General features: G+C 46.9%; 1 protein-coding gene across 6 annotated transcripts in view; it reads right to left on the reverse strand.

Moving 5' to 3' along the window:
- Positions 1–2,208: 2,208 nt before the first annotated feature.
- The window catches only part of LOC120391009 (cyclic AMP-dependent transcription factor ATF-7), a 119,463-nt gene continuing 101,559 nt past the window's right edge, over positions 2,209–20,112 (reverse strand). For 4 of the 6 annotated variants that reach the window (XM_039514180.1, XM_039514177.1, XM_039514179.1 and 1 more), the window contains one exon: positions 9,733–15,594. In XM_039514180.1, the coding sequence (XP_039370114.1) occupies positions 15,377–15,594 (218 nt within the window). In that variant the 3' untranslated portion in view covers positions 9,733–15,376. Of the gene's footprint in view, positions 3,233–9,732; positions 15,595–16,154; positions 16,237–20,112 lie in introns of those variants that run through there. The other 2 variants (XR_005591196.1, XM_039514181.1) reach the window with 2 other exon arrangements.

The raw sequence follows: 20,112 nt of genomic DNA on the forward strand, positions 1-20,112 counted from the left end.
CTTGACCACTGTTTGTCATCTTTCCTGGAATGTCCCCTCGCTCTTGTCTCATGAGACAAGGAGAACAGAAGCTCCCAACTCACCTTCTCCATCCCATTCCCTGCATTGTGCACATCGATCCGTCTGCTCCCGTTCACCTCCTCTCGATGGTAAACAATCCCACTCTCCCTACAAGAGTTTTTCCAGGCCCCTGGGCTTCTCACCACCCTTCTCGGAACCACCCTTGGTCTGCACTTGCCTTTCTTTTCATGGGCTTGCCAGTGCTGCGCACTGTAGCCAGATGAGTCCGCACCACTGATTCCTCTAATGGCGTTATCGTCTCAGGATTATTCACCATCCAATCCTTCCGTGTTCTAACCCAGTTAGCTAGTCTCAACTGCAACAGCACACTGAGCAGAGGACTTCATGGAGCTATTTACTATTTCGAACCTGCCCCTTTCCTGATTCAAAACCCAGTAAGATTTAGGAGTTCCATCCCCACCCCCCTCCCGACATGCATTACTTTACTCATTAAATTCAATCTGCGCCCATGTTCCCCACTCACTTACCTTGGTCAGGTTTCTCTGAAGTTCCTCGCCATCTTCTCTGGACCTTCCTTCTCCCCTGCCTTCCCCAGAACCTCTCAGCTCCCCTGTCCAAGCACAGAACCTCGAAGCACTGACTGAACTTTTGGCTGGGAATGAAAACCGAACATTTATTCCTATTCTTCGTTTCCTGTCTCTTAGCCGGTTTCTGCACCACTTTGCCTTACCACTGAACTTCTTTATGAGGGAACTTTTTTGAAGCCTACATTTTCCCACCACAAGGGACCATCAGACCATCTGGTCTGACCTCCTGTATGACACCAGCCAGAGAATTTCACCCAGTTATTCCTATACTGAGCCTAAGAACTTGTGTGTGATTAAAGCATCTCGTCTGGTCTGGGCCTGAAGCCATCAAGAGATGGAGAATGCACCTCTTCCATGGGTAGTTTGTTCCAGTAGTCAATCACCCTGTTACAAATTTGTGCCTTACTTCTAGTAGCAACCCACTGGAGGACAGAACTGTGCTGCTAATGTTGCAGAGATTCGGGACGATTGGCTACAGGGGCAAGTTCCTGCTTGAAGTGGCCTGTTAGTCCCATAGCGCTCTGCTTTCTACAGGAACCAGCAGGCCTTGCTGAACACCACACTCGGAGTATGGCTCCACTGCCATCAGACGCACCGGCGGCTGGCCCGTGCCGGCTGACTTGGGCTCAGGCAAAGGGGCTGTTTAATTGCAGTGTAGATGCTGGGGCTCGGGCTGGAGTCCAGGTTTTAGGCCACTGAAAGGTGGGAGGGTATCAACATTTGCACTGCAACTGAAGAGCCACTTAGCCCGAGCCGGCTGGCACGGACCAGGCCTGGGTGTCTAAGGGCAGTGTAGACATACCCGTATGATGGTCTTCAGGAAGGCCATCTACCGAATGCCACAACCGCAGAGGAAATGGAGCCGCCCGCAGCAGCAATCTAACCTAGGGCTTGCCCGGAGCGGTACAGGCCGCCCGGAGCGTGTAACAATCACGCAGTATTTCACCTTGTCTTACAAACACAGCTGTGAAGTTGGTCAGCCCGGCCCTTCTGCCGTTAAGAGGTCAGGGCTAAAACTGACCTCTCAGCAAAAAAATCAACCAACCAAGCGTCTTCCCTTAGGGCATTAGCCCGTGGAGCACCAAAACGGAGTTCAGTCCGGTTCCTCTGACTTCCCCGTTAGCCGCTTCCAGCTGCTGAGCATGCCACAGAGTACTGGGTGTCAATTCACAGGAAGGAATGCCCCCTTGTAGGGGCAGCAACACCATTTTGGACAGCACCTGGGTGCTTTCAGACGGCCTCCCATCCGAGTACTGACCCAGGCTGATACTATTGAGCTAGTGGAATGTGCAGGGATCACAGGTCTCTCCGTCCGGGTCAGACACTTCTGGACAAGGCAGGGTGGAATAGATGCTGTGACCCTACTCCAGGTGGCCTGCTATTCTGGGAGCAGCTGCCTCTGGTGTGGAAAGGGGTTATCTGCTCAACCTTCTGCCTGCTCACAAACACCAGGCCTGTGATGAAACACATGGGAAAAACGCAACAGATAGACTACCAGGGGAGAGAGAGAGTGAAATGTCTACACAGCGAAGATCCCCCCACTGTGTATGCCTGTTGGGATTTTCTTGTAACGGACTCACACGGCAGAGAGCTTATCCTTGTTAATATTTTAATGTTATATTTGCAGCATAAATAAAAGGCACATTATATGTTTGGTAAGAACAGTGGCTGAAGGAACAAATTGATAAGTGCCAGGATTTTGTTTTTAAACAGCAAAATACAACACAGGGCCGTGCCACGACTCTCCTCCGCCCCTGCGGACACACAGGTCCATGGGAATCCATGGCACAGGCTAATGCTAAATTGTGAGGACCTGCTCACAGGAGCACTTCGGTGAAGAACATTTTTTTATTTGCTAGTGCGACCTGCCTGCACCTCCGCGAGTTTTGTTGCGAAAGGCAGAGCAAGTCAAGAATTGTACAACAAACCTGTAGCAGGGAGGGAGGGTCGGGGAGTCCAGGTTTGGATACATCTAAAAACAATTTCATTGCATAAGGAATTGCGCGTCCATTCAGGAAAGTTGATATATGTCGATATATTTCTATATATATTCATAGATAGGTATTTTCTTTTATAGAGATACTACACCCTTGTGGTTAAGCTTTTCAGGGATTTATTTTTGTGGGTTTTTTTTTTTATTTTCTTCCATTATTGATCGTAAAAGCTCTCCATATAAAACAGCCAGCTATTGGTTGAAGGGCAGGTGTCAGGTGGATTCTTCCACCACTGCAGTCCCATGCAAATGAAGACTGGTTCTTTGTGCTGGGGGAAGGCAAACCCCAGGACCTGGTTCCTTGGGCGGCTGCTGTGAGGTGTGGGGGAGAGAGCAAGACTTTGTTCGACCTGGAAGGCCGTGTGTCAAAGAGCTGCCGTCCTGCTCCCACAGAGCACCCAGGACAACTGGCAGGAGCCCGTGGACAAAGGTTGTTCCTTTCGTGATGCCTCTAGCCCAGAGACGGAAGGGAGAGGTCACCTGTCTTGCAGGCCTTGCACACGACACCCGTCCGCTTGAAGGCCCGGGGGTTGCTAATGAGAATCAAGGCTACTGGAGGAATCAGAAATAACCTGCTCTCTCTTCCAAGGCAACGGAGCAGCTTTGGCCTGGGCTAAAACACTCCGTCCATCTGCAGCAGAAGAGAGAGGGGAGCAGAGGCCAGGGCGGGGCCTGCCTCATTTATGTGAAACGTTTTAAGATTGACTGAATTTTAGAGCAGAGCTAGTGGAGCAGATTTAAAGGTGAAATCGCTACCATGTTATTTCAGAGGCTGAAGGTCCCTCAGTGAGTTGGGCTCAAACGAAAACTCTGTCTCTGGGCAGTGTAGAACTTGGAGGGATCTGGGTTACCCTGATCTCCAGTGGGCCAAATCCATATCCCCCAGTTTTCCAGATCCATAAAAACTTGCGGCCTCCATCTCTCAACAAGTTAAAAATTAACATCCCCATTTTAACCCACAAGTGGATTTTCCCCACTGCAGCCAACCTCTGTCAACTGGCTCAGCCCTTTAAAAAACAAACAAACAACAAAGGCTTCTTGTGACTGTCAAGTATCATGGAGTTGCTTCGGCAGCTCAGTGCTGTGTGGCAAATGGCAAAAGCAGCAAGTGGTGGTCTCGTAAAGGCTCACAGGAAGGGAGTGATTAACAGGTCCTGGAGCCTGAGGGGGCAGGTGGACCGTTACTTCCCATTACTCATTAAGTGATTCCTTTCCCAATCCATTAGGATTGAAAGATGCCAAGGGCAAGTCTACACTACAAAATTAATTTGTCCTAAGGTACTTCGCCTTACAGCCACCGCAGTAATTACACTGCTTTTGCACATCCACACTACGCTGCTTGTGTCAGCAGTGCGCATCCTCACCAGGAGCGCTCGCACCGATTTAACTGTCAGTGTGGGGCGTTGTGGGGTGGCTTCTGCAAGGCGGCAACCGCCGATGGAAGCAACACAATGTCTCCATGGACACTGCATCGGTCTAAGCGCTACGCCACTCATGGAAGTGGAGATATTAAGTCGGCGTAGTGGGCGAGTTACATCGGCGGGACCTGCATTTTAGGGTAGATGCTTACAGGGTTAGGTCAATGTAAGCTGCCTTGCGTCAACCCAAGTCTGTAGTGTAGACCAGGGCCAAGTTTGGGGTCAGAGTGTGGCTCCCTGCCTGACTGCCTAAGAAACCTCAGCGCAACGGAAACCGGCTCCACTATTGGCATCAGCCTGGAGTTCCGGAGAAAAAGCTAACAAGCATCTAGCCCCTATCTTGGTCAGGTACCATCTGTAACAGACCATGCCGGGTGGGAGATGAGTTCCCATTTCTAGCACGCCATCCTCCCCTCCCCGTGCCTTAGGTGGAACCTATGGCTACCTACAACATACCCTTCCCTTAACTCTTTTCTGCAATTATAACAGTCTCCTTCGAGACAGAAGGTGCTGGCTTTGTGCAGCCGCGGCCGCTAACAGATCCAGGGTGCGCCGGGAATCTGCCCCACCCCAAAAGCATCCGCAGCGCCTTCTCCTGTGTCCCCCACCCCCTCCCAAAATAAAAGCAATACAGCACAACAAATGCATAACGTATGGCGAGCCAGAACTCTACAGCACTCCCGGGACGGGACTTTTAACACAACGATAATGATTCAGTCCTGCAGTATACAGCACACAATGCTTAATAGGAGAAAAGGGCTCACGGGGGACAAACCCAGCTGAACAAAGGCAGCTTCTCGTTACAGCGCCGTGGGTGTGTTTGTGCTAGATTCCACAGGGTACAGACAGCAGCGTCTCTAGACCCTTCCAAGTCATTAGCACCTTTAAAGTCAGCAGAGAAGCGTCTCAAAGATCAGATTGAAAAACAGGTGAGGAGCATGGTATAAAATGCCCAGATGGAGACTGGCTTTAGGAGGAAGAGGGGATTTTGTTCAAACAGGGCAACAACCCTTCTCTCCTTGTTGCTTTATAACATCCCACCTGGGTGCTTGAGGCAAGGGGGTGGGAGGAGAGAAATCAAGGTTTCTGGTATGCGAAGCCCTCCTGTGTTTCAGAAATAGCACCAAAACTGGAAATCAAGACACCTGAACGAAGGTGCCAAACCGGAAGTGCCCAGGGCACAGCCCTGACTAAGGAGACTAGAATCAAAGTGAAATTCTATGCATCGGTGCCAGCTGTTACATTGAACAAAGTAGCCCTTCCACACGCAGGGTCGACAATCCAAGGCCTCAGCCTGTACAGTGCGACAGATTACAGTAGAGGGCACCAAAGCAGCAGCCAGAAACAGCCAAGGCACCAAGGTCCCAACTGGAAATGTGGATTTAGAGCCACCAGAGCTCCAAACCTCAATGAAACCTCTAACACTGCTGACACCTTGCTGCACATTCGTCTGTCTCTGACCCAGAAGCACCTTATACCTCTACTGCTGGGGCTGGAATTTAACCAATCAGACACAATACAAAATAAAGGACCCCTTCATTTGTGTCGCGCATAACTGGGGCTGCAACCAAGGTGCACTAGGTAACGCTATATGATTACGTTTCAAGGGGACTGATGTCTAGCCTGTAAGCCTGCCAATAAGCAAATCTCACAGGTGAGTCCAATGCCAGGCCTGCTTAATCGAACCTTTGTCGTTGTCGCCGGGTCGGTCCCAGGCCATGAGAGGTAAGGTGGGTGAGGGAATATCTTTTACTGGACCAACTTCTGTCGGTGAGCGATACCGCAGACCTGAAGAAGAGCTTGGTGTAGCTGGAAAGCTTGTCTTCCTCACCGACAGATATTGGTCGAATAAAAAACTATGACCTCACTCCCCTTTGTCAATATGGGCTGTAAAAGGAACACCCCCACCCTACATCCCTCAGGCTATCCTTTTATCCAGATGCCTGGAATTGAGGGGATATGGATACACGGGCTGTATGAATGGACAAGGATTCGAGCGGCGCAAAGGAGAACTTGTTCTGACAAATGCAAAACCTGCTCTAAAGCCGCAGCTTCGAGATTCAGAACAGAGCTCAGAACGTTTGATGTTAAGGACACGTATGTTTTCAAATGTTTCTTGTCTGAAGCTAGGCCAGACTGTCAACAGGAGTCTAAGGCTTGTGTCTAATGCCTAAGAAACGCACATGAGCGGGTGGGTTGGCTTAGAGAGTTCCTTACATCTCATTTGGGTAAACAATGGGTTATGGGTGGAAAAAGGAAACGCTTCACATAACTACCCATCCTGCCTCAGGACTCTCCTATCCTGAGTTCTCCTGGTACCGCTTCTCGTAAATAGAAAATGTATGTTTAATGCAGAAACATTATCCTAGATCTCCTGCTGGAGAAAAGCTTAAAAGAAAGTGGTTCAGGTCATGGAGTGGGGGTGGCAGGAATTTAAGAACTCTGGATTGGAGGTGGATGACAGCAGTCAGCTCAGGGCAGGAATCAAGCACCTGCTTAATGGGGCGGTTAACAGCACCCCCAGCAAAGTGGAAAATCCCACTGACTAGTGGTTACAGCACGGGACTAGAGGATTCAGGAGCATCCTGGGCTCACTGTGTCCTCTAATCAAGTCACAGGAGTCCTGTGTACTGTATCCACCGACTGTAAAACTGGGTAAGAGGCCCACCTGGTTTTATAACACAAAAGCGAACTCCATTCTCCCCTCCTCTCCCACGGAGACGGCGGATCTTTGAGAAAAAAAAAATCAGTTACAAAATAGGCTACTCCACGCGGCCAGAGTTCCACAATCACAGAGGTTAACCCACAAAACCCACAGCTTTCTCACCATGCAGTTCCCTAGTCCACCGAGAACCTACACTAAATTGCCTCTTGGAATGAGGCCAGCAAAGTGCTCCTGCTCCCAGGGAACTGCAGCACAATCTGGAAGATACATTTAAGTCAAAAATACTAGGAAATTAGCTCCTTCACCAGCATAGTGTTGATGAGTCAAGACCTCCCAGTTATTGCCCTGAACTTGCTAATACAGGAGCCAAAGGACCGGAGCTGAGCTGAAAAGTGGGGATTTTTCTTTGTACTTGGCTGCAGACCCACAGAGCACAGAACTTACTAAATTTCATAACCCAGCCCTGCCTGGTCCTCCAACCCACCCCTCTTCCCAGCGAACTCGCATCTCTTTTGGCTGGCAACCAGAAGAAATCTTAAAGCAAAGGCACCACAATTCTGTCAGATGAGCTCTTAAAGGTGCTAGTCGTTTCACGACCATTAATGCTCAACCCTAATAGTAACAAGAGCTTTTGAGTACAAGATTACTACCCCTTGGGTGACCAGACAGCAAATGTGAAAAATCGGGACAGGGGGTGGGGGGTAATAGGAGCCTAGATAAGAAAGAGATCCAAAAATCTGGACTGTCCCTATAAAATCAGGGCATCTGGTCATGCTAACTACCCCAGGTGTGTGTACTGTAAAAATATAGCAGGCCATGACAAAGGTGAGAGAAAAGTTACAACGAAGGGAAGGAATTAGTGCCAGCTGCTCTCACATCCAAGAGCTGACTGTCAGAAGCCCCGTTTTGTTTTGTTGTTTACTTTAGATTTTTTTAAATTTTTATTTTGTACCAATCAGGGTGTTGTCAAGCCACAGCGACAAGGAAGAGGCAACACTAATGCTTTGGTTGAGATCCTCCTCCACACCTAATTTTATCAAAAAGCAACAGTGGAATTCAAGAGATATACAGAGGGATCCGATCTTTTTAGTCTTAATTGGATGGGAAAACAAAAGGAGAAAATTAGTTTCTCTCTGCTATGAGCCCCTGAGGGTCCAGGCTAGATTCTTGCTGAGAATGTCATGGGGTTCGACATTCTGATGTTGTAGGGAAAGAAATGCACGTCTATCATAATTGCCTCTAATTAAATAATAAATTACTTTTTTCTATTATAACCGTGGTAAACACTAACTGATTAAAAAACACCGCTCTGAATGAGTATGATCCTATCACTAGTGCTTAGTCCTTGCTCAGTAAGAACTTAAATGTACTTTTGAACACTCTAATATTTTTCCTGGCCTCGAGAAATAAGCCAGAAGGGGATCATTTTCCCACTGTGAAGTAGGCCACACATAAGAGCCAAAGATCACAAAACATTAAGATAATAATAATAGGAGATATACCAATCTCCTAGAACTGGAAGGGACCTTGAAAGGTCATTGAGTCCAGCCCCCTGCCTTCACTAGCAGGACCAAGTACTGATTTTTGCCCCAGATCCCTAAGTGGGGATTCAAGGATTGAACTCACAACCCTGAGTTTAGCAGGCCAATGCTCAAACCACTGAGCTATCCCTCCCACCCATTCTGTGTTGTTCCCAGGAGGAGCCATTTTCATGAAAAGTAGGTGTGGGCAGTCAATTAATTGAAAATGCCATTAGTCATGGCCCCCTTTGGCCTAAGACAACTAATCGCTAAAGATCTTCTAAAGCAACAGGGATGGCCAGGGAAACTCACTTTAGCTAACTCCGAGCCGTACGATGATATTGAGAAGGCTGCCTGAAAAGCCCAGGGATTAGGAGGACACACGGATTCCTATGCGCAGCAAGTCTGCGGACTACATGGATTTCGAGCCCTCTGTGGATACTGCCACCTATTCAGGAACCTAAGGTTTTGCTTTCTAAAAAAAGTTCTTCACTCTAGGTTGAAAAAGCAGCTGTCACCGAACAAGTCCATGAGGATACGCAGCCTTTATGTGGGTGGCTGCACCAGCACAGGAAAATGGGATAAAATAAGAGCCCCCGCCATGTATAGATCTGGAAGGAAATTCCCAACATGTACAACCCTCAAGGATGATCACAAAGCCACAACCAATGACCAAGAAGGCAGGACTGCCTGCACAGCGATCAGTAATTTTACACACAGATTAACAGGAAATCATCTCTAGGAAAAGATGCAATTACGGAAAAGCTGGTGATTTAAAGGAATAACCTAGCAACTGGTTTCATAATTGTTCTAAACACACACTCAGTCAGTGAATTATATTCCTCATGATATAAATGCTCCTCAGGGGCTGGAATCGCTGCTTGGCTACAGGACAGAACTTCACACGGGCCACCTCTAGGTCTGCAGTATTTATTTACTCGAGCACGGCCAGTCTATTTGCATGAGCAAACCCATGCAGTGGCAATTAAATGAGGCCCCAGTGGAAAAACAGGGCCCCTAAAATTCAAATCTTAGCACTGAAGTGGTTGTCCATTGAAACCAACAAATCTGAAATCCGATAATGTTATCTTCTGGGTTTTTTTGCATCTGTTGCAACTCTCCAGAGCCCATCCTCTCCCTAGGTTACCGCCCTGATAACTCCCATACAGGTGACTAATCTAATTAAAAGCACAATTACTCGTTTGCTTGACAGACGACTCGCAGATGGACATCCTTCCTATGAGGCAAGAGCGGCTCAGGAAGTGCTGTCTGCATGCAATGCACCGCACCGCTTCATTTTGGTAAGAAAACAGCGAAGGATTTTGCCACAAGTTACTGGAGCTAGTAGGGCTCTTTGGTAGCATCTCTTCCTTATGGGCCTCAATCCAGTGATGCTTCCTGCAAGATATTTAGCAGCCATAGCTCTTCCTGGTTTCAATGGGAGAGGAGTGCTCTTGGCATCTCCGAGGATCAGGCTCTCTACGTGAAGTGGGATAGACACATCTATGTAGAATGTTCTCCTCTGCTTCAAAATGGATGGGAAGCAGCTCCCAGCCTATTTACATTTCAGGCTAGCTCACAGCAAGGGACTTGGGAGAGAAGGGAAGGGCTGATATTAAAACCAGGATTGGGGAGATTAAAATGAAATACTTTCAAAAAAACCTTTAACCTATTTAAAACATTTTGCACAGCCATGATTGCTTTTCACAAGGTAGTACCAGGCAGGTGTGTGCCCGATAATGAAGGGGATCTCTGACATTTACACGTCTGAAACTCCTGTTTACTTCTTCTAAATCTGTCCTTTTTAATAAGGCCAGGCAAAGATCAGCTTGTCAGTGAAAGCTAAGCTATTTTGTAGACTATTAAGCTAGCTACGTAATTGTGGGGAACCACCAAATCTGGAGCTGCTCTAGCAATACATTCATTCAGTGGCAGGCCTTAGTTGAAATGGACACTGAGTAGGAACAGAATATGTTTTATTCTGATCACTGATCCAGGAACCGTGCTGAGGGAGATGGAGGATGGAGTTACTGGTCCTGACAGCATTTGTACTGCTCCTGCCAGTATTTCCAGAAGTAGCAAGTTCTAAGATATTGGACCTAGAAATACAGGTGTTACCTAAAGTACTGAAGTTATTTTCAATACGTTTGCTATCTTGAGTTTGTTCTGCAGAACATCTCAAAGGTGTCAAAATTAGACTTTTGTCTCCTCGCTGCATTTCCTTCGTCCAGGGAAGTCAGAGAGGACATCTGAGTGCTAAGGTCATTACCAAGGAGCTCCCTAGGCCCCATGAAGGAAGTTGGAGAACATTTCATGCCCATGTGCCTATTTTGAACACAGAAAGATAAACTGTTTGTCTTCAGCAACCTGGGACTCAGACATGCTCAGACTCTGCTGGGAGACAGAAAAACAGCCGGAGATTAAACTCACTTCCACCTCTTCTGTGAAACTACTGAGTTTTCTATTTAAATACATACAGGTATTTTAAACACTGAACATTGTTTTTGCACGTTCAGTGAAATACACTTCAAGGGGAAACAGTCAGCTTGAAATCCAGACAATTACCATTAAAAGCAGTTTCTGGTCTACATGTCTCCTGAGCACTCCTGCCAACTTTTGCAGTTTTACAGGCACATTTTCCTATTTTTCCAAGATGTTTCTCCCTTTAACACACTAATGACTCAAACATACAGGGGAACTGACTAAGTGACAGAGGAGAAATACTGAAACCCGACTAAGATATTGCTAAATATGCAGAGTAAATAAACAAGGGGGAAAAATTTACAAAATTATTTTTTATCTCCAACTGCTAGCAATCTTAGGCAACGCCTATAAAGAGGAGGTAAAAATTGTCAGACTGAAATGTGATTTAACTTGACAGTGTACATTTAAAATCATGTCACACAAATCATCATCTTGCTTTCCCCGCCTCTAAACTTCCAGTTCTGGCTGGATGTTTAGTAGCTGCCCATGAACCCCCATAAAGATTAATGCTTTACACACTATCTGAAAGATGGAATTCCCGGCTGCTTCCAGATGGTAGAAAGCATTAGTTTATAGCTCTGTACGTTCAGCAGAGCATACACACAAACCATGTCAGAACTGAAGTGGGTGGGGCACAAGATGGTAATCAGAAGGACAAGATTTTAAGGTCTGGTATCTGGTGATTTGTCAGGGCAGGAAATATTCCCTGGGTACACTGTATGTTTCTAGCACCCAGTAGGGCATGAAGTCTCAGCCCCTGATAGTCACTGCTCTGTCTGGCCAGCTGTAGTTTTCTGGCAGGACCTGGTAGCAACAAACAGATCGCAGACTTGTGCAATTTTTGATCCCCAGTGGTTAAGTAAGGAGAGCAAAAAGCAGCCAGATTTTACACTAATGCTGTACTGTCCCAGGGAGCAAGTTCACACACCTCTCAATCAGTTAAACACCATTTTGGTAACGAATACGATGGTTGCTGTACTTACAGCTGTAGTGACTAAAGACTATAGTACCTATAATTCTTCTGCTTTCTCCTGCTCACTCAAACCCCTTGAGTCAGAATCTACAGCAAAATCACCCATTACCCATAGCTACCTGAATGTGGCCAAATCCCTTAGTCTGCCTCCAGACCCCAGGGAGAAGCAACCCCACAGTTCAGACTGTCAGAAATGGAGGCATGTGGGAAATACCCTTGACTGGGTTGCTGTGTGTCTGGATGACTGGTCCTTTTAAGAAGGAACAAGAATGGGACCAGAGGCCTGAGGTTTTTTCCTTATTTGGGGGATTTTCTGTTGAAAAAAGGGCTGTTTTGCAATACAAAGCCTGTTTTGAACTTACGGGAAGAAGTCCTAGGAAGGACGAATTAAGATGGAGGATCTTACACCACCACAACTGACCACAAGGGGCCAGCAGCGAGCAGGGACCAGAGTCCATTACACTGACACTTGTGTTTTTCCACTTCAAGCATCTCCCTGTTTTCTGAACCTCTTAAGCCCCTCCCATTACAAAGACGGGTGCTGGGAAGAAAAGAATCAGCAATTTAGGGTCTGTCTACACAGCAAAAGCCGTGCATGGGCTAGTCTACCTGAGCTAGCTTTAGACAGACCCTTAGTCGTGACTGTAGCAGAGTGTCCTATTTAGAACAGAATCCGTTCAAAAAAAAAAATTGTCCGTTTTTGCTCAATGGACTGATTTTTACAAGTCTGTTTGCAATCTGAAGCTTTCAAACTCGTCACACAAATCCACTCCAGCTTATGCGGTGCTGGGAAGCTATTCCGTTCTACTATGCCTTTGACTACTCCCTGTTTGAAACGTGACTGGTCACCTAAGTCACATGGTATTGTTTCAGTCCCGACTAAGTTCGAGGAGCAGGAAGAAGGAAAGAAACGATTCCAAGATAGCTGTGCAAACACACATACGTGCACATGCGTGTTGCTTGCCACAGACCAAAAAAATGGTCCCTTGTACAAGTCTCCATGGAAATTAATACGGTTTGGGAGCACCAAAGCAAATTCACTTTCAGTTAAAGCCTTTCACACTTGTCCAACTCAAGCTGTACTTACCACCCCATCCCCTTGTACAGTCTATTGTGCAGCTGTATCCTTGAGCTGCCAGCCTCTTAACAACTGAAGGTATTTGAAGGCTGCTTTATGCATGTGCTAAGGCTATCGATAGGCAGTATTTACCCAGTGGTGCTGTCTCAACATGCACTGGTGCTGGTGTTAAAATGGGCTTCTCTTACCTCTTGTTAAACATCCACTAGCTTTGAGACACTAATGTTTGCCTGAAGGCTGGAAGTGGAGTATGTTCAGTTATCATGTCAATGCTGTTTGGGCCTCTTGAACCACACATATGAATCCAGCTATTCTAATGAATCTGTCAGAGCTAAGCACCCTATTCCTTACAAGACAGTGAAGTGTCTGCAAGAGACTAAACTAGTCATAGTGACAAACAGATTCCCTGCTGTCGTATTAGACCTCTGACAACATGGCCATGAGCCCTTTCTGTCTTGGATTCTTAGCCAAATAAAGGCCCCGTGTCTTGTCCAATCAGGCCGTTCGACTTTATAAACCATTTCCTTGGTTGCATTATCCTCACAAGATCCTGAAAACCCTGCTGATGGTATAGCTCTTTGTCATCAAGGAAACAGAGACCCTGTTGGGACAGTTATACTCAAAGCACTTTCCTATATGAAAATTCTCTATATAAACAACTTTAATGGAAAAAAATGAAGTGCCTGATCTGGAATGCCTCTTGCAGTAACTACACACAGGTTCTAAACAGAGATGCAAGAGCTGCTAGCTCCAGAGTCTTGAGAGGGCAAAGAAACACAAAATCTCAGGAATGATTGTGTGTGAGAGTGTGTGCGACAGAGTGAGACAAACACATGGTGGCAGTGTATTAAGAGACAACTAGGACCATGAAATACATTAGAGAATATGGCAGAGAGGCCTGGAGAAACCTGAGGGAGAAAAGGGGGAGAGGAGACCCCTAATTAAAAAAGAAATAAATGGAATTTTCCTGTATCTAGGGGTGGGTGGGTCAAATTCTACATGCTCAGATTTTGCTTTGGGTATTGCTGTCCCTGGCAAATATTCCAAGTCTAGATGAGCCAAACTACTGACTCAGCCAAACTAACTCGGGTCAAAAGTGGCAAGTGCGATTTGAGGTGGTCTGGAAGCTCAGGGTGAAGACATCGACGAGCTCAACTGAAGGAAAAGTGTCTTTAAAGAAGGCAAGAAAGATGAAGTGCTGAGAGTTTCATCGACTGATGGGTTTGCTGTAGCACAAATTCACACAGCACCCCTTTCCGGCTCCCAAAATACAAATTCAAATCTACAACTACTACCCAGCAAGCAAAAGGTCAATGACAACCTAAAGAAAGTACACACACACACACGCACACACACACACTCACTTTGGCAATAAGCAGACAATTCCAAGTGCCTTTAAAATGTCACGGCTGGTTTTAAATCTACCCCATGAACCTGGAAGCTCTAAAAGGACTACATTTGCTCTTGAGGAAAAGCAATAGATATACCACTACCAGGAGCAGAAGAAAACCATTAAAAGAGGTAAAAGGCCGGGCAAGCGGGATATGCGTCCACCTCCCTTCGTTTAAGGCCACCACTTTATAATGTCATCAGGTTAAATGTACGGGAGACAATCCTTTGACACGTGCGGGGTTTGTTTGTTAAATTCGTGACTTGTTGAGATGGGTAGTGGATTTTGTAGCCGGTTAATTCCAGGACTCGCATTATATCCATCTGCCCCAGCTCATCCTTTCATGCATCACACAGAGCAGCTTTTCCTGGCAGACCGCAGCTTGGTGCTGCTTTACTGTTGTATGGAAGATTTATAAGCAGGCCCTTTTCTGAAGAAGGTACTTGCATCATTAGCAGCTATGGTGTCAATTAAGAGAGAAGCACATGAAATGGTCACAGTTCCTACTGCTGCACCAGTGACTGCGAACACATACTTAAAAACCCCACAAGTTACAGCAGTCAATGATGGTTAATTGCATGTGAATTAGAGGTGCCAGGCTTGCTTCAGAACCAGAAAGCTTTGGTGTCAGGGAAGTTAAACCCATGGAGTTAGGAAGCCCATTATCCTCAGCCTTTTGAATCTCACTAGCCCGAGTGGAAAACTCGGCCAGTATTCTTGTGCCAAGGTGCAACATTTCAGGTCAGCTAGAGCAGTGATGGGGAAACAGATGATTGGAAGCAGCAAGCTGTTAAAAATAAAGTGACAGCACCAGTAAATGTCACAGCCTCCCAACAGCTACTTTCCTCTGCTAACAGGTGAAACTTAAAATAGCAATAATGCCAAGAGAAACCACAAGCCAGGGGAGCTTTAGTGTTAACGTAACTGATACCTGAAAATGAGCCTTTCAAGATGCATTCAAATGAGGCTCTTTGTGTTCTGATGATTTTGCAAGTTGATTGATCATCACTAAGGGATCAAGAAATCCCTCAATCTGAAGCCATCCTGTATGGACAGGTGATCACATGACAATGGTTTTGGGCCAGGATCTGTATAAGATATGCAGTATAAAGAAGCTTCCATAGCTGCCCTTAACTCACTTAAAAAAAAAATCCATATCTGCCCCCATTAAGCAGGGACTTAGCTATGATCAGTCTCTCGGTCTGCAAGTTCTTATGGGTTAGTTCTTTGTCACGTGGTTTGTGACATCATCTGCCAGCAGACTGAGACTGTGGAGCCATAATGACGTGCCACTGTACGGGCATGCTCAGTTCTGTCCTTTGGCTTGCCATCTGAGTGAGGACCGAAGTGGCAACAGCTTCAGCTGCAGAGCGGACGTTGAGCTCGTTGGGGGATGCTGTCACGGAGCTGTGCTGGATGACAGGAGCAGGGGAACCGGTAGGCTCAGAGCTCTCCTTTGGGCTTTCTGTTTTCAAAAAGAAAAAGAAATAGTAATTGAAATGGAACCCATCATGATGCTACTGACATCAAGACTGGGCTGTGGAAAGTGAGACCAACTCTACCAAGCATCCCTGGATGATGAGAGAGTTAATCAGACACTATGCTTTACTTTTACATGGAGGCCTTTCAACCTGCCTGATCCCAAAGCACTTTGGGAATGGATACACCGATCCATACGCAGGAACCACTTAACCCAGCATTGATATGCATCCACCTAGAAGGGGTGCAGCAGCTGTTAACAGCATGCACCAATTCTAACACAACTACCTAGGACAGGACGTAAAAAAGAATAAAAGCCGCTTGAAAAAAGCAGGGACAATCTAAGGCTTCAGAAAACAATGATCGAAACTAGGATCTGGCTAGGCCACCCCATTTAAATACAAAAAGCAGTAGGGGGAATTTTAAAGAACCTCAAGTCAGAAAGAGAACTTTAGCAAAAAGGTGCCAAGATCAAAGCACAGACAATAGATCTAGCTTAACTTTCCTATAATACAGCTATGTCCTCATTATAATAAATGTACTTTCCTACATGTTGTTTCCTGGTATAGGACTTGGTTCGAGGCCATTTAGCCCAGAGACTGAACAGTTCCTTCGGAGTCCTTACCATCTGTTGGGTGAACACACAGAGAGGTATGTAACAGAAACCCTTCCACAAGCTGACAGCATACCCGTTACAGCAGTTTTTCGGAATTTTATATAAATTCTCTGGTTTACTCTTTATGGATCTCTAGAACATTAAAATCAGTTAGACCTCATTGCAAACCACTTGCTCACTAAACTTTTCTGTAACTTGAAGCTGTGAACAATGAAGCGAGGACAAGACAAAGCCAGCAAGCTTCTTCTGCAGTCGTATAATGGTCAACAGAGATTAGTTTGTCCAAACTTTGTATTCTCTCCCACTGTGTCATAGAATCATAGAATCTCAGGGTTGGAAGGGACCTCAGGAGGTCATCTAGTCCAACCCCCTGCTCAAAGCAGGACCAATTCCCAACTAAATCATCCCAGCCAGGGCTTTGTCAAGCCTGACCTTAACCTGGGCAGGGGTGCTAGACAAAAAGGATGATTTGTGACTGCTTTCATGCTACAGTAAGGGTGATCAAACTTCATGCTTTGAGAGGGTATAAGCTCATTCATTATCTGCCTAAGTCCAGAGGAAATTCCCTCCTGCACAGCTAGTTAGATGAATTATGGAGAGGATGTGGTTCTCATCCTCTGAAGCAGCAAGTATTGACCTATGGCTGGATACACGGGATTCCTGTAACACACCAAGCGCGTAAAGCCCATGTCACCAGAAACCAGCGAAGAAATTACAGCCTCATTGTGCACAGCTGGGAGTGTTTTAAGATCCAGATTGCCACTAGGTCCTTTCACGTTGCTCTGTATCCCTTCCCCAAACTCATTTCATCTCACCCTCATAAGTGAGGTGCTGGCTAGGACACAGCTACCATATCAAAAGATACAGCTAGCACCGCAGATTTCAAAAGTGATTTGGGGGTGAGGAGGGAGGGTCAAGCAGAGCAACAGAAGAGTTTGGCATCCCAAAAAGGAGATTTACAAGGTATTACAAATAAAACAACCCAACTGTACATAAGGCAGCTGTAATTCCATCAAGGGACTCTGGCATTTTTGTTTAAGGACATGCTTAGTCATAAATCTTTATAATAAAAGAGGCAGCCAGGGAGGAGGGCGATAGGGTAGGGAGATGTGAATTTCATTTTTATTATTCAGATGTGTGATGAATTCCTATTACTGGAGTAGACAGACTGAGGAATAAAAATAGGAACTGTAAACTCTGGAAGTTAACAGGAAAAATCATGTTGCATTATACACAGAGAACACCTGTCTGCAAAGGCTGGGGGATAGGGATGAATTTCATGACCACATTACTCAAGCTGTGAGTCACTATAATGACTGAAAATAAACTGGCTATGCCAGGGACCTGCAAGGGAGATATGAGTGTTCCATTTCGTCAGAGGGGAATGCTTTGGAGATTCAGAATGGGATGGGAGTCAGAAGTGTGACTATGGAGGCACGGCATCTTCTTACTTCTCCTATTTGATCTGTGCACCCTCCATCTTATTTTACCGACCCAAACAAGGTTCCAACTCTCACAAGGCTGACACAAGCCGATGTAGCTAGGGGATAGCCAGCCAGAGCCCCTCTGCCTTCAGCATCATCAATGAGCCGTCAGACAAATTCCAGGAGTACAAAATCTTTGTTAGTGGGGAAAATGTAAGAGGCAGAAAACCCAGTTAGCTTTTTAGATCCCAGGCTGATTACTGTGGAGCAAGCCATATGGTTGTAGCCATGTCGGTCCCAGGACATTAGAGAGACAAGACAGGTGAAGTCAGGTTTTTTTATTGGACCCATTTCTGTTGGTAAGAGTCACAAGCTTTTGAGCTTCCGCAGAGCTCTTCTTCTGGTCTGGAAAACTTACTCAGGCCTGGTCTATTCTCAGAGACAACTGGGACTAGCTGACACGGGGGGGGGGGAGGGGGGAGGGAGGGAGGCACACTGTGAAGGTGGGAAGGCTGCCCCAGGTGTTGGCTCTGGGAGGAATCTTCCAGCCCCACCTCCATGGGCCAGGGCAGCCAATCTGCTGGCTCCTGAGGGGTTGGGGCCACAGAAGCATGGAGCACATGAGTCTGGGCTGGGCGTGCCTAACTCTGCGAGTCTCAACACTAAACCGTTGCTCCAGACGATGCAACTCGCCTGCTACGTTGACCTAATAACCGCACCTCCACCGAGAGGCGGAGTGCTTAGGTCGAAGCAGTGAAAACACACGCTGCATTACTTACGTCAACGTTAGTGGCCTCCAAGAGGTGTCCCACAATGCCCCATTGTGACAGCTTCTGTCACTATTTTGAACTCCGCTGTGCAGCGGCCAGGCAGGCAGGTACATGCTCCTCCTCTTTTAAAGCTCCACAAATTTTAAATTCCATTTTCTGTTTGCTTGGCATGGAGTGCTCACCTAGCAACTGCCCAACGGACCATGCCGGCTCTGCACAGCAAACGCGCTCCTGCCTGGAGTACACAGGAAGTGATGGATCTCCTGAGTCTGTGGAAACACAGCGCCAATCCAGCCATGGAAACATCGATATCTATGAGCAGATCACTGAGGGCATGGGGGAGAAGGGCTACAAACAGGGACATGCAGCAATGCTGCGTGAAAATCAAGGAGCTGCAACAGGCCTACCGGAAGGCAAAGAGTCACTCTGGAGTGGAGCCGCAGACACACCGCTTCTACAAGGAGTTGCCTGCTATCCTTGTAGAAGACCCCACCATCCCCCAGATCCCCGTGGATACTTTCAGGAAGCTGGAATCAAAGGCCCCCCGCAGTGCACAGTGAGGTGTTGGACGAGGAGGAGGAATATAGGGGACAGACGACTGGGGATTCGGTGGCATGGAAAGCCAGGACCTCTTTCTGACACCAGAGCAGTCGAGCCGGTCTCTACTCTCCAGCACTGGTGAGCCTGAAGCAGGGAAGGAACCTCTGGTAAGTAAGCCGTTTGCTTTGATATTGCAGAGACCCATCTGTTCATTTACTATTTTTTAAGCAGGCTAGAAGAGGTAGTGAAACAACCAATAGAGGCAGAGTTCCTCTCTGCTTCTCATTCCCCTGGACAGCTAGGCAGAGGGGGCCCTGCGGAACAGTTTGTTTACATGCACTGGGATGTCCTGTGAATCCTGCACAGAGAACTCGAGGAAACTTTCCTGGAGGGAGTCTGAAATCCTCAGCCGAAGGCTTCTGGGGAAGGCTGCCTTATTTCTTCTATCCCGGCAGGACGCTTTCCCACACCAGTAAGCAAATACTTCAGCAGGCACCATTGCAGCACACAGGCTAGTAGCCTACGGACCCGGTCTGCAGCCGGACGCTTGCAGAACCTCTTCCCTGACAGCCTCTGTTACGCTCAAGAGTGAGCTAGCTAAAATTTTCCAACTCCAAATTGATTCCCGACTGAATCGGGTGTGACCAGCTTCCATACAGCAATCGCTACTTTCTTCTCCACTGTGAACGTGGCTCTCATTTAATGTAGCTGCGCTGGAGGGCTGGGGACACAATTCCATGAATGTGGCCTTGAGCACCTGAAAGCTTTGCAGTCACTGCTCATCATCCCAAACCGGTGCTTGTTTCTTGGGCCCAGAACCAGCGCTCCACCATCTGGCAACGGCTTGGTGAATGCCAACAACCTTGAATTGTTTCTTTCTTTGTCCGTCAGCAAGGCAGCCTGCAAGGCATCGTCATATCCCTCGCAGCTCCTCTGGCGGCTCTGAAAATACTGAAGGATCAGGTGCATTGTGTTCATAATGGTCAGCACAATGCTGAAAAGCAGTGCAGGATCCATGCTTCTCACAGAGATAGCGGATGTGCAGGTTTGTGGGGCTTTTGAAAAGAGGCGTGAAACATTGTGGGATGCAGATATCATGGGATGGAGGAAACTCTTATCATGGGATGTTGAAACCATGTTACCAGTCATCCCAG

The sequence above is a fragment of the Mauremys reevesii genome, linkage group 25 (genome assembly GCF_016161935.1).
Source record: "Mauremys reevesii isolate NIE-2019 linkage group 25, ASM1616193v1, whole genome shotgun sequence".
Taxonomy (NCBI): domain Eukaryota; kingdom Metazoa; phylum Chordata; order Testudines; family Geoemydidae; genus Mauremys; species Mauremys reevesii.